General features: G+C 44.0%; 1 protein-coding gene across 2 annotated transcripts in view; it reads right to left on the bottom strand.

The window, feature by feature from the left end:
* adamts14 (ADAM metallopeptidase with thrombospondin type 1 motif, 14) overlaps positions 1 to 14228 on the bottom strand; it is a 90648-nt gene that overhangs the window by 30156 nt on the left and 46264 nt on the right. For both annotated transcript variants that reach the window (XM_077230855.1, XM_077230856.1), the window contains exons 7-10: positions 5946 to 6051; positions 2866 to 3009; positions 1394 to 1526; positions 935 to 1048 (exon numbers count right to left, since the gene is read on the bottom strand). In XM_077230855.1, coding sequence (XP_077086970.1) covers positions 935 to 1048; positions 1394 to 1526; positions 2866 to 3009; positions 5946 to 6051 — 497 coding nt within the window. The remainder of the gene's footprint in view (positions 1 to 934; positions 1049 to 1393; positions 1527 to 2865; positions 3010 to 5945; positions 6052 to 14228) is intronic.

The following is a 14228-nucleotide window of genomic DNA, read 5'->3' as shown; positions in this document are numbered from 1 at the left end:
TGTTCTATTAAGAGATTAAATATTGGTCAATATTGTTCTAGTAACCGATGGTTAATATTGTTTTATTAACAGATTAAATATTAGTCAATATTGTTTTTTTTAAGATATTGAAATATTGGTCAATATTATTTTATTAATAGATTAAATATTGGTCAATATTGTTTTATTAATAGATTAAATATTGGTCAATATATATTTTTTTAAGATATTGAAATATTGGTCAATATTATTTTATTAATAGATTAAATATTGGTCAATATTGTTCTAGTAACCGATGGTTAATATTGTTTTATTAACAGATTAAATATTGGTCAGTATTGTTTTTTTTAAGATATTGAAATATTGGTCAATATTGTTCTATTAAGAGATTAAATATTGGTCAATACTATTTTATTAACAGAATAAATATTTGTTAATATTGTTTTATTAAGAGAGTAAATATTGGCCAGTTTTGTTCTAATAAGAGATTAAAAAATTGGTCAATATTGCTCTATTAAGAGATCAAATATTTGTCGATATTGTTCTATTAAGAGATTTAAATATTGGTAAAAAAAAATTTAATAAAAGATAAAATACTGGTCAATTTTGTTTTATGAACAGATTAAATATTGGATAGCCTTGTTCTGTATTAAAAATGTATTAATGAAACATTGATTGTCTGACGGTCGGGCTCACGCTCGGCTGAGAGTTCACAAGCGTTTAAGGGATTCAGATAATGATCAGTTTTGTTGAGAGAGTGAGCGTGAGTGAACAAGTCCGGAAAAGCATCAGTGGAGATATGATCGGTTGTTTGAAGTACAAAATAGACGCTTGTCAAAGTCAAGTTAATGCGAGCTGAACATATTCTCCAAAGCAAGGACAGTTTGTACTTGAGCCGACTGAATATATAATCATGATATCATAAATGTCGGTGGTGTTTGAGGAGAAGTCTGACCTTTCCCGGCGCACACTCGGTCCCGTCGACAGGCGGACCCTTCTTAGTCTTACAGAAGTACTGGTTATCAGGATGACTGCACCACAACTGCTTACACGGGTCATACGTGCGGAACTAGAGGACGAGAAAAAGACACATTTACATTCAGCAGAAGACTTACAACTGAGGACTAAAGCAAGCGAGTCATCGTGAAGAGGCACAAACAACACAAGAAGTGCTCAAAATGCAAAGTTCAGGCATTGCTTAGAGTAGCAGAAGCCAGACAAGGGAGGATTAAAGGAAAGGGAAAGATATTTCTTTTTTTTTAAGAGGTAAAGTGCTCTTTTTTTGCATGTCAATGCAATGAGTTTTCACATATTTCATCACAATGCATTAATGTGCATGAGGACAATAACCAAACAAATCAATCCGCTTGAACTCGAGTCTATATTCATAAATTCAGATTGAAAAGATACTCACGGCGGTGCACATCTTATAACCCACACCGAAATCGAAGCGGCACTGCTCATCCATGGAGTAGTTTATCCCGGGAAGCTCCGTGAGTTTGGGCCATTTCAGCTCGAACGGATCATCCAGAAGACAGTCGTACGAGCTGAAAGAAATACAGCCGTTTTGTGGACGCTTTTATCAACGCATTGCTCAAAAATGCTGATCAACTTCATCAAAACATACAAATCCTGCCCGATTCACTCTCATCCCGTATTACTTTCTTCTGTTGGACACAAACGATACGCTGGAGGATGTTTAATGGGGTTTGAGACTGTTGAGCTCCAAAAAATGACAAAAGAGCATCATAAAGCATCATATGAGGAGTGCAATATATTCTTCTCCAGTCATGTGGTGCTTTGTGACTGATATGACTTTTATGATCATATATGGTGCATTTTTAGTCAAAAAGAGCACTCTGGGAATATGTAAAACATCTTCTTTGGTGTTAGTAAGCCTGTCACGATCACAGATTTTATGCTGATGATTAACTGTCATAAATAGTTGCAATAAACAATTTTATTCTATTATGTTCATGTCACTTACTGTCTCAAAAGCACTAAAGTAAATAATTTGGGCCTATTTTATTATAATTTTTAAATACATTTTAATTTATATTTATATACTAAAGTAATATATACTAAAGTAAATCATATGGGCCTATTTTATTATTTTTTTATTTAATTTTTAAATGCATTTTAATATATGCGTGTATATATATATATATATATATATATATATATATATATATATATATATATATTAAAATGCATTTAAAAATTATAATAAAATAAGCCCAAATTATTTACTTTAGTGCTTTGAAAATTAATAATATATATATAATTAATTACTCATAATACAATATAATACATTCTTTCAAAAGGAGGAAAAGTAGACACGATATTCTACATTTGATGGCATTTTTAAGTGCTTAAATTTCCTTTATTTGGACGTAAAAATGTGTTTGAAATTTAAACTGCTCAATAATTGCGATTAGATTGAATAACCCCGATCAGACGATTAATCAATAATCGTGACAGTCAGACTGAGGAAATAAAGTCATAGGGCGTATGAGTGTGTGTAAACGTTGACAGCGTCAGATTTAAAGACTCTGTAAGAGTAAAAAGCAGGAATAACAGGAGACTTTAATGAACTCTGGGATTAACAAAGCACTTAAACGAACAGAACTGTGAAAACTAAGACCTTATACTATATATAACTATATATATATATATATACAGAGATCTAATCAACATAACATAGAACAGGTGTGCAACGTAATCAGCAACCAATGCAACTAACAATGACTGAGAACCAAACTAAAACACAATGAAACCAAACATATTAATCTCATTTCTTTCCGTCCGGAGAGATTAAGTCCGTATGTAATTTCATCTGCATCATCTCCAGAATCCCGACTGCAGAAATTAAGACGAGAGTCTTACTGTATGTATCGGTTGAGCTCCTGTTTGCTGCAGCGGGACCAGTGGTATCTGTGAAACGCGGCCTGGACCAGTGGAGCCATGATGCTGCCCATACTGGTCTCGTCTGAGCACCGGTTCCCCTGGCCGTCGTGCTCCATTCCCAGCCTGAAACATTCAGCACAACCATCACCACACTGTTGACAATTGTATGACGTGATCGTATCCTAAAGCTTGTCTACTTTTTGCAACACACTTAAAAGTATCTACTTTTTCTTCACAAAAAGAGTACATACTTTTAGGGCGTAGTATAAGTAGACGAATCGAGCTCGGGGAGATTCATTCAAATGAATCGACTCTTTGATTCTTTCCAGCGTAGCTTTTTAAATCTTTGAAATATTTACACTACTGAAACGCTGCTGTTCATTACTATGTTTATTTAGTATAAATGTACTGTATGTGACCAAATCAATTGTTGTCAGATAAATTACACTAGGTCAGTAAGAATGAATCATGTTCTGCTCATCAAGGCTGCATTTATTTGATCAAAAATACATTAAAATATTAATGTGAAATATTATTCCAATGTAAATCAGCTGTTTTCTATGTGAATATATAGTAAAGTGTAATTTATTCCTGTGATCAAAGCTGAATTTTCAGCATCATTACTCCAGTCTTCAGTGTCACATGATCCTTCAGAAATCACTATAATATGATGATTTGATGCTCAAGAATCATTTATGATTATTATCAATGTTGAAAACACATATTTTTTTTCGAAACTGTGAGACATTTTGTTTTTCAGGATTCTTTGATGAACAGAAAGTTCAAAAGAAAAGTATTTATTTGAAATAGAATCTTTTGTAACATTATAAATGTCTTTACTGATCAATTTAATGTGTCCTTGCTGAATTAAAGTAATAAATGTTTAAAAAATGTATCTTAATGACCGCAAACCTTTGAACAGTACTGTATATATTCTAATCTCTTAAATCGCTTCAAAGATCAAAATGGTCTTACTTAATTAATTTATGTTCCAAGACTTAATATAAGAGAATCTTTTTAAAATAATCTTTCATCAAAATTTAATACCGTTAATCAAAGGTCTCTCCTTTCAAAAAGTCATTTGATGCCAACAATCCCTCTTCATTTTTAACCATATGTCATATAAAGACACTTTTCACCATCCAATCGATTCATCATGAATAAGACATCTAACTGAATAAAACTAAAAAGTCTCGACCTCAGTGTCCTGATTCAATCAGAAACGTGTCCGGCTTGGCAAACAGAGTTTATGTTGACTTGATAAAGTACAGCGTTAAAGCAGAAAACGTCCAGCTATTCCCTCCGCATGTGGAGTCACGAGCGAGACAAACCGTTCTGCTGACATCATCAGTTATGATGCGAAACAAGAGCTTTCAGGCAGGTCATGTGATCTCTGTCAGTGTTTATAGAGACACAACAAACATTACATCTACAGTCCTCGGTGATGATTCATCGTGAGAAAACGGATGATTCACGTCTATTCTCCAAACCGCACTGCAAAAACTCTGGATTTTATTACTCTATTTTATTACTCTAATTTTATTTTTGTCTTGTTTTCCAATACATATATCTAAATTGAGATGCATTTACTGGATATATAGTTATTGAGTCTTGTCTCCTGATAAATGTATGAAAATGAAATGAGTTTGTGCTTTTAAACAAGACTATCTGTCAGTGGGGTCAGAAAAATAGCCTTGTTTTCCCCTTGAATTTTTTTTTTTATCCAATTATTTTATGCATAAACTATCCTCATTCTGATCTGACTTGCTATCTTAAATAATTTTGCTTCTCAAGTAAATGCATTTTGATTTAAGAATGTTTAGATATTTATTCTGGAAAACAAGACAAAAATGAGATAGAAAAGCATAATTTTTTGCAGTTACATAGGATCTGAAAACATCTCTCAAAGTGGCAAAAGGAGCAAGTCTTTATCATGTCCTACAGGAGGCGCTATTGAGCAGCCCTAATGCTCATACTTATGAGCTGTAATTATGATGTGCATCCAAATCATTTATTCACGCTGAGCTATTTTCATTTTCTGTCTCGTTCTCATACACATTAGACACATAATAGATGCTTTATGTATTTATCATTCTCATGCAGCCGCACTAAATGATGCTTCATAAACTGGCTGAATGAGCAGCTTCTTCCTAGCAGCGCTTTATTGCCATGTTCCATAAACTGCACACAAAATGCATGCAAACTAATTAGTGCAGGCAATATTTTACAATCACAACATAATTACAACATGATTGTTGAATGACACACACCTCCAACTCACACATTCTCCTGCTAATCACAACAGTGTTCATGTGCGCTCAATTGCTCACCAGCAATTACAGGAAATATATATATTCCTGTTGCAAAAAGTCCAAAAGTGACGTCCAGCTTAGGAAAATTGACATCTTTAGCTAATATTATAAAAAAACATGTAAAAGATTTTGTAAGCATATTGCGTAGTTGTGCTTATTTGTGATATTAATCCAATGAAACATGCCAGATTGTACGAACATTTTTTTCCAGGCTGTCATTCAAAGAAATCATGAACACGTGCAAAAAACAAGAGAGAAAGTCAATGTTTGCTTTTTCCTGTCCGCTTCTTGTTTTTCTATGCATTTCTTTGTAAAATAAAACCTGCTTTTATGTTTGCCTTTTTTTTCGCCAAATAATTTTGCAAGACAAAATACTTTAAGCAAGTTTATTGTTTTGTTCTTCCCTCATATTTAAAATATATATATATTTTTAAAATAGGCCTAGTTTCACAGACAGGGCTTAGATCAATCCAGGATTAGGCCTTAGTTCAATTAAGACATTTAAGTAGCTTTTATAAACGTGTATTAGAAAAAAAAAACATCACTGATGTGAATCTTGAGACAAAAACAATGACATTGACATATTTTTAGAGACACTTTCAGTTGAAACAACTCAAACATGCATTTTAGTCCAGGACTAGATTAAGCCTGGTCTGTGAATACATGTTTTCCCTCATAATTAACTTGTGTTTGCTGATCACGTTTGTCCACTTCTGTATTGAGTGTGAACAGTGGATGTAAACTCACACGTGTCCGGTTTCGTGCGCCACCACAAACGCCGAGGAGAATCCGTCTTCGTGGTTCAGCGTGCAGCTTCGCAGCGGGTGACACATGCCCGTAACCGGGGCGTAACCTGGGACACACATCAAAGAGAAACCGTGAGGAACTGGAATGTGAGATATTCTAGAACTCAGATCAGTTTCAATGGGAACGTCAGATTCCTTCTGTTCAAAGAGACCAGACACACACTTCTCCAGCTCCACTGTTCCTGCCTTCATTTAAGAGCAATTCTCAACTTAAAATGGGATTATTCAAGAAATAACCATTCTCTGTTTCAAAACCAAGTGAGTTGTTGCATTAGGCATCGTATTTGAAAGCTGCTCAAAAAGGTTTTACAGTGTCTTTAAAGTTAACTTTTGCACTCAGAAACAAGGGAATCCCAGAATGCACTGAGACAAAAAGTTGAGCAATGTTGATTGTAATCACACACAGAAAAGTTTCGGATCAGACTGCAAAACTGCATTATTTGATCAAAAATACTGTAAAAATTTAGATTTTTTTTTGTTATCTATGTGAATATATTAGTAAAGTGTAATTTATTCCATTGATCAAAGCTGAATTTTCAGCATCATTATCATTCTAATATGCTGATTTTCTGCTCAAGAAACATTTATGATTGTTGAAAACAGTTAATATTTTTGTGGAAACTGTGGGACATTCATAATTCAACTGAAAATTTTGTATTCTTTCTCATTTATATAGATAATAGATGCTTTATGTATTTGATCAGTATCATGCTTCATAAACTGGCTGAATGAGTAGCTTCTTCCAAGCAGCGCTTTATCACTATCCTTCATAAAGAGCAGTCAAAATGCATGCAAACTAATTTGCAACATGGATAATTTACAATTATGACCAATACAAATGTGCTTGTTGAATGACATGCAATGCATTTGAAATGGAAATCTTTTGTAAGATTAGAAACGTCTTCACTGTTAATGCTGAATAAAAGTATTAATATCTTACAGACACCAAACTTGAACGGTAGTGTATGGAAGCTTGTTTCCGCCACAGAATGAAACATAGAAAAGGTAATTGCGACTTTTTGTCTCACAAATCTGACTTTATTTATCAGAATTGCGAGATATAAAGTCAGAATTGCATGACATAAAGTCGCAATTGCGTGTTATAACGTCAGAATTGCGAGATATAAAGTCAGAATTGTGTGATATAAAGTCAGAATTGCGAGATATAAAGTCAGAATTGCGTGATATAAAGTCGCAATTGTGTGATATAAAGTCGCAATTGTGTGATATAAAGTCGCAATTGCGTGATATAAAGTCAGAATTGCGTGATATAAAGTCGCAATTGCGTGATACAACGTCAGAATTGTGAGATATAAAGTCGGAATTGCGTGTTATAAAGTTAGAATTGCGTGCTATAAAGTCAGAATTGCATGATATAAAGTCAGAATTGCGAGATATAAAGTCGCAATTGCGTGATATAAAGTCAGAATTGCGAGATATAAAGTCGCAATTGCGTGATATAAAGTCAGAATTGCGTGATATAAAGTCGCAATTGCGTGATATAAAGTTAGAATTGCGTGATATAAAGTCAGAATTGCGAGATATAAAGTCGTAATTGCTTGATATAAAGTCAGAATTGCGTGATATAAAGTCGCAATTGCGTGTTATAAAGTCAGAATTGCGTGATATAAAGTCGCAATTGCGTGATATAAAGTCGGAATTGCGTGATATAAAGTTAGAATTGCGTGTTATAAAGTCAGAATTGCGAGATATAAAGTCAGAATTGCGTGATATAAAGTCGCAATTGCGTGATATAAAGTTAGAATTGCGTGTTATAAAGTCAGAATTGCGAGATATAAAGTCAGAATTGCGAGATATAAAGTTAGAATTGCGTGATATAAAGTCGCAATTATGTGTTATAAAGTCGGAATTGCGAGAAAAATAGGCAGAATTCTTAGTTCCCTTTCGTTGTCACTCCGAGTTACGTCGGATGACGACGAATGGGGTTTCGCTTAGAAAGCCTATCAACTTCGAGTATTACAAAACGAGCCAATGGCAAAGACATGCCATGGGTCTGCGGAATTTGCATGGCGTAACTCCGCCCCACCTCGTGGGTATAAAAGGAGGAAGCCGGCAGCAAGCAGATATGTTTTCGCTTCGGAGCCAAGTGTATTCTTCTCTCCACAAGCCATCTCTGAATTGTCAGCTTTACAAACGAGTACCTCGAGTGTTGGTGTGACGGCGATCTACGGCGAGAGCGTGCTTCCTGCTGATCTGTTGCAGTGGTCTGCCAGTCGGTGCGTTTCTCCCCGGGTGCTTCAACACTTGAGTTTTCTCTCACTAAAAGAGCTTACACGTGGCACGTCTTTTTAAAGACGGCTCGCCCGTGCATTTCTGGTTGCAGCGGACTGGTATCGGACTCTGATGGGCACGAGCGCTGTCTAGTGTGTTTGGGCTTTGATCATGCTTGAACAGCGCTCGTGGGTGACTCATGTTCTCGCTGGGAACGTGATCATCGCGTCATATATAGGTCGAGACTCGGTGAACTCGCAAGAGTGAGAGTCCCCTCATCCACCCCCCGATCTTCGGCTGGTGGCCAGGGTGACCTGAGGGTTACGGTCTGGATCTAGGCGCCGACTATGTGTCCGTGACCCCAGCCCCCCTCTTCAATGACGGTGCCCGCTAGTGAACTGCTGATTCCCGCGAGTCTACCCTCTGGTGGCCCGCGTGTTTCAGTTGAAGCTACAGAGGAAGATGCCATGTCTGTTGCAGCATCACTAGGTGGGTTTGAGTCTTCTGGAAGTGAGGGCTCGTCACAGCTGCCACCTTCCGGTGTGCATACGGCTGTGCCTGAGTCTGATCCGGAGATGACGACCATGCTTTCCTGGGACGATGGGTTTTGGGTAAGGCCGCCGACCCTCGTCCACGGCAAACCCCAATACCTCTCTTCCCGGACGTGCATGATGAGATCTCGAAGTCCAAGAAGACCCCCTTGTCTTCTCGGGACCGCTCGCTGATCTCATCCGCCTTTCCTCCCCTCGATGGGGCCGCTGCCCATGGGTACACTGGGGTTCCCCCGGCTGAACGCTCTGTTGCGATGCTATGTGTCCTCAGAGTGCTTCTTCTCGGCGCAATCCTAAGCACCCGCCCGTGGCCTGTAGTTTTTCGTCTACGCTTGTGGCGAGATCCTATAGCGCCACGGGACTGGCAGCCGCCTCACTGCATGCCATGGTCATTCTGCTGGTCCACCTGACCCAGATGCTCATGGACCTGCACGAGGGCGGGACTGACCCAGGGCTCTTCACTGAGCTGCGCGCCGCCACTGACCTTGCTCTCTGAGCGACGAAAGTGGCCGTACGCTCCCTGGGTCAGGTGATGCTCACCAGTCTGTGGCTGAACCTGTCTGATGTGCTGGATGTCGCGCGGACCCGTCTGTCCGACATTCCCATATCCCAGGTCGGCCTCTTCGGCGGTGCGGTTGAGGGCTTGCCCAACAGCTCTCAGCCGCCCATGAGCAGAGTGAGGTTGATTCTGTCCCGACGGCCCCGCCGTCCGCTCAGATCCCTCGTCTGCCCACCGCCGAAGGCGCCCTCCCGCGGCTCCCACCCCGCCCGTTCACGGGCCGGCTCTGGGGGCCGCGGGCGGACGCCACAGCCCTCTCCAGCCCCGCCCCCCGCTACACGCCGGGTTAAGCGGCGCTCGTGAGACGGGCACCTCGGCGATGGAGCAGACTGAGGTTGATTCTGTCCCGACGGCCCCGCCGTCCGCTCAGATCCCTCAGTCTGCCCACTGCCGAGGGCGCCCCCCCACGGCTCCCACCCCGCCCGTTCACCCGGGTCGGCTCTGGAGGCCGCGGTCGAACGCCACAGTCCTCTCCAGCCCCGCACCCCGCTACACGCCGGGTTAAGCGGCGCTCTTGAGTTGGGCTCCTTAGAGATGGGACTCAGTTCTTTCCAGGAGTTGGTAGCAGGACCACTCCTTTCCCCGGGGAGGGCCGGGGAAGAATCCTTATTCTCCAAAGAGCTGATTCTCCCGTCTCTGAGCACAGAGTTCTCGGACGTCACAGAGCGCCGCCCACAAGCCGTGCTCTCCTCGTCCCCCTCTGTCCCAGAGGTGGTTGACATGGCGTGCCGTCCACGGACCGCTTCGCCGCTGTCCCCCTCTGTCGCCAGACCCCTGGCAGAGCAGGCCCCCGCGGGACGACCAGCCTGGTCCTCCCCTGGCCCCCTCTGCCAGGGCGCGGTTGCTAACTGTGCCCCCTCTCCGGGCCGCTATGCCGTCCACATCTGGGCCAGTTACTCCGCTTCGCTGCCCCTCCGGGGGGACGCCTGTGGCTCGCATGATCCCGTTGGTTCAGTTCCTGGGAGCCTGGCTAGAGCCAGCTGTCCCACTGGATCGTGCGTACCGTCAGGCTCGGCTATGCGATTCAGTTCGCATGGTCTCCTCCCCGCTTCAGGGGAGTCCGCTCCACTTTGGTCGGTGGCAATGCCCCTATCATGAGAGCAGAGATTGCCACCCTGCTGGCGAAGGGTGCAATCGAGACTGTCCCTCCAGCCGAGATGAGGTCCGGCTTCTACAGCCCCTACTTCATTGTCCCCAAGAAAACCGGTGGGTTACGGCCAATCCTGGACTTGCGCGTGCTGAACCGCTCCCTTCACAGGATGCCGTTCAAGATGCTCACCGCCAAACGCGTTTTCGAATGCATACGGCCCCAGGATTGGTTTGCAGCGATCGACCTGAAGGACGCCTACTTTCATGTCTCCATTCTTCCTCGACACAGACCGTTCCTCCGGTTTGCTTTCGAGGGGCAGGCATACCAGTACGCGGTTCTCCCTTTCGGGCTAGCCCTGTCTCCTCGCATCTTCACGAAGGTCGTCGAGGCGGCCCTTGTTCCCCTTCGAGAACAAGGGGTTCGCATCCTGAGTTATATCGACGACTGGCTGATCCTAGCTCACTCTCGAGATCCGGTTTGCGAACACAGGGACCTAGTGCTTCGGCACCTAGCCCGTCTGGGCCTTCGGGTCAACTGGGAGAAGAGCAAACTTTGCCCCGTGCAGAGGATCTCTTTTCTGGGTATGGACATCGACTCGGTCGCCATGTCCGCGCAGCTTACGAGCGAGCGCGCGCAGTCACTGCTGACTTGCCTAAGACAATTCGAGGGCAAGAGTGCGGTTCCACTGAAACTTTTTCAGAGGCTCCTGGGGCATATGGCATCTGCAGCCGCGGTCACGCCGCTCGGATTGCTTCATATAAGACCGCTTCAGCTTTGGCTTCGCGACCGAGTCCCGAGGTGGGCATGGCAACACGGCACGTTCCGAGTACCAGTTACTCCGACCTGCCGTCAGTTCTTCACCCCGTGGGCGAACCTCGGTTTTCTCAGGGCCGGTGTCCCCCTGGCACGAGCTTCCCGGCATGTTGTTGTCTCAACAGATGCCTCCACCACGGGCTGGGGCGCCATGTGCAATGGACATGCTGCTGCGGGCTCCTGGACAGGACCCCAGCGGCTGTGGCATGTCAATTGCCTCGAGTTGTTGGCAGTACGCCTTGCCCTGCACCGCTTCCGGGCGTTGCTCAGGGGTCAACACGTACTAGTCCGTTCAGACAATACCGCCACTGTGGCATACATCAACCATCAAGGTGGTCTACGCTCCCGCCGTATGTCACAACTCGCTCGCCACCTCCTCCTATGGAGTCAGAAGCATCTGAGGTCGCTTCGAGCCATCTTCATTCCCGGAGCGCTGAACTGTGCAGCCGACGAGCTCTCACGGCTTCAGCCCCTCCCTGGAGAATGGCGACTCCATCCCCAGTCGGTTCAGCTGATTTGGGACCAGTTCGGGGACGCGCAGATAGATCTGTTTGCCTCTCACGACTCGACCCATTGTGCCCAGTTCTATTCCCTGACCGAGGGCACCCTCGTCCCGATCTTTGGAACCTCCACGTGTGGCTCCTGGATGGGACGAGGCAGGTTTGAGTACCCTACCACCAGCGGTGGTGGCTACCATCACTTCCGCTAGAGCGTCGTCCACGAGACACGTCTATGCGTTGAAGTGGAACCTCTTCGTCAACTGGTGCTCTTCTCTCCGAGAAGACCCCCGGAGATGCTCGATCAGTGTTTTGCTTTCCTTCCTTCAACAGGGGCTGGAGCGAAGGCTGTCTCCCTCCACCCTGAAGGTCTATGTTGCCGCCATTGCCGCACATCATGACCTCATCGAAGGTAAGTCGGTGGGGAAGCACGACCTGATCATCAGGTTCCTGAGAGGAGCGAGGAGACTGAATCCTCCTCGTCCTCCTCTCGTTCCCTCTTGGGACCTCTCAGTGGTTCTAACTGCCCTGAAGAGTGCTCCCTTTGAGCCCCTGCAATCAGTTGAGCTTAAGTTCCTGTCTATGAAGACAGCGCTCCTGGTTGCACTGGCCTCCATCAAGAGGGTTGGGGACCTGCACGCATTCTCCGTTGACGAAGCGTGCCTGGAATTTGGGCCGGCTTACTCTCACGTGATCCTGAGACCCCGGCCTGGATATGTGCCCAAGGTTCCTACCACTCCCTTCCGGGACCAGGTGGTGAACCTGCAAGCGCTGCCCTCGGAGGAGGCAGACCCAGCCTTGGCACTGCTCTGTCCAGTACGCGCTCTCCGCGCCTATGTAGACAGAACGCAGTGTTTCAGGACCTCAGACCAGCTCTTTGTCTGTTATGGTGGGAAGCTGAAGGGAAAGGCTCTCTCCAAGCAAAGGTTGTCTCACTGGATAGTGGACACCATTGCCTTGGCTTACCAGCAGCAAGGTCGACCGTGCCCCCTTGGTGTGACTGCCCACTCCACCCGGAGTGTGGCGTCCTCTTGGGCTCTAGCGCATGGCGCCTCGCTAACAGACATCTGCAGAGCTGCAGGCTGGGCGACACCTAACACATTCGCCAGATTCTATAATCTCCGAGTGGAGCCTGTGTCCTCTCGTGTACTCGCTTCAACCAGCTAGTACCGGACCCGCTCAGGTGTCTTCGCTTGCTCGCCATTCCACTCCACGGACTGGATACGTGCGATATTTTTCTCAGGTGAGCTTCTCCGAAAGCCCTGAGCTCCTCCAGCACTCCTGACGTCGGCGCCAGTGTCTATTGCCTGTGCGTCGGCTAGGTGCCTCCCGTGTGCATGGTCCCTCCTCTGAGCGACCCCCACATGTGTATTTCCACTGTAAGCCTCTCTGAGCGTGTGTCTTTCCCTTGGCAAGCCACCTTGCCACCCCTGGGGTTGAAATATTCCACCTGCGGCTGGACACCCCAGTGTTTCCCATATGCTTCCTTCGGGTCATATGTGTATTCTCTAAGTCCCCCCCCTCCGGGCTGGCATTAATTGCATACTTCCCCTAGCTTGGGATATGCTTCCCAGTGTACCTTGGTATTCCTGTGTTATATGGAGTCCTTTGTCCAGGCTGACAGGGATCTCGATTTACGCAGGGCACTGGAAGACAGCTGAGAAGGTGGCGTGATTAGACTGGTAACCCCATTCGTCGTCATCCGACGTAACTCGGAGTGACAACGAAAGGGAACGTCTACGGTTACGTATGTAACCCTCGTTCCCTGAGTAGGGAACGGAGACGTTACGTCTGCCTGCCACTTTCCGCTGTACCGCGGGGATCGCCTGAGCTCAGTCTTGGCTCCTCAGCGAAGAAACATATCTGCTTGCTGCCGGCTTCCTCCTTTTATACCCACGAGGTGGGGCGGAGTTACGCCATGCAAATTCCGCAGACCCATGGCATGTCTTTGCCATTGGCTCGTTTTGTAATACTCGAAGTTGATAGGCTTTCTAAGCGAAACCCCATTCGTCGTCATCCGACGTAACGTCTCCGTTCCCTACTCAGGGAACGAGGGTTACATACGTAACCGTAGACGTTTTCTCTCTCGCAATTCTGACTTTATAACACAATTGCGACTTTATATCTCACAATTCTGACGTTATAACATGCAATTGCGACTTCATTTCACGCAATTCTGACTTTATATCTCACAATTCTGAGCAAAAAAGTAAGAATTGTGAGATAAAAAGTCGCAATTATTATTATTTATGTATTCTGTGGCGGAAACAAGCTTCCATAGTAGTGTGTATTTCTTTATCAAAGATAAATAAAAATGTATTTTAAAAACTCAATATTAGTATGCACTATGTATAGTTATACTTATGTTGTTTTTTTAAAGCAAAGCTGCGTTATATCTGAATGTCTGAAAACAAAAGACGTGTGAAACACTGACGTTTCTATGCGGGTAAATCAGAAGATAAAGACTCAATTTGAATATTAA

Source organism: Siphateles boraxobius, unplaced genomic scaffold (assembly GCF_051911475.1).
Source record: "Siphateles boraxobius isolate OS27281-9 unplaced genomic scaffold, OSU_SipBor_1 151, whole genome shotgun sequence".
In the NCBI taxonomy this organism is placed as follows: Eukaryota; Metazoa; Chordata; class Actinopteri; order Cypriniformes; family Leuciscidae; genus Siphateles; species Siphateles boraxobius.
Note: the sequence above shows the minus strand (reverse complement) of the source record. Positions and strands in the feature narration are given on the sequence as shown.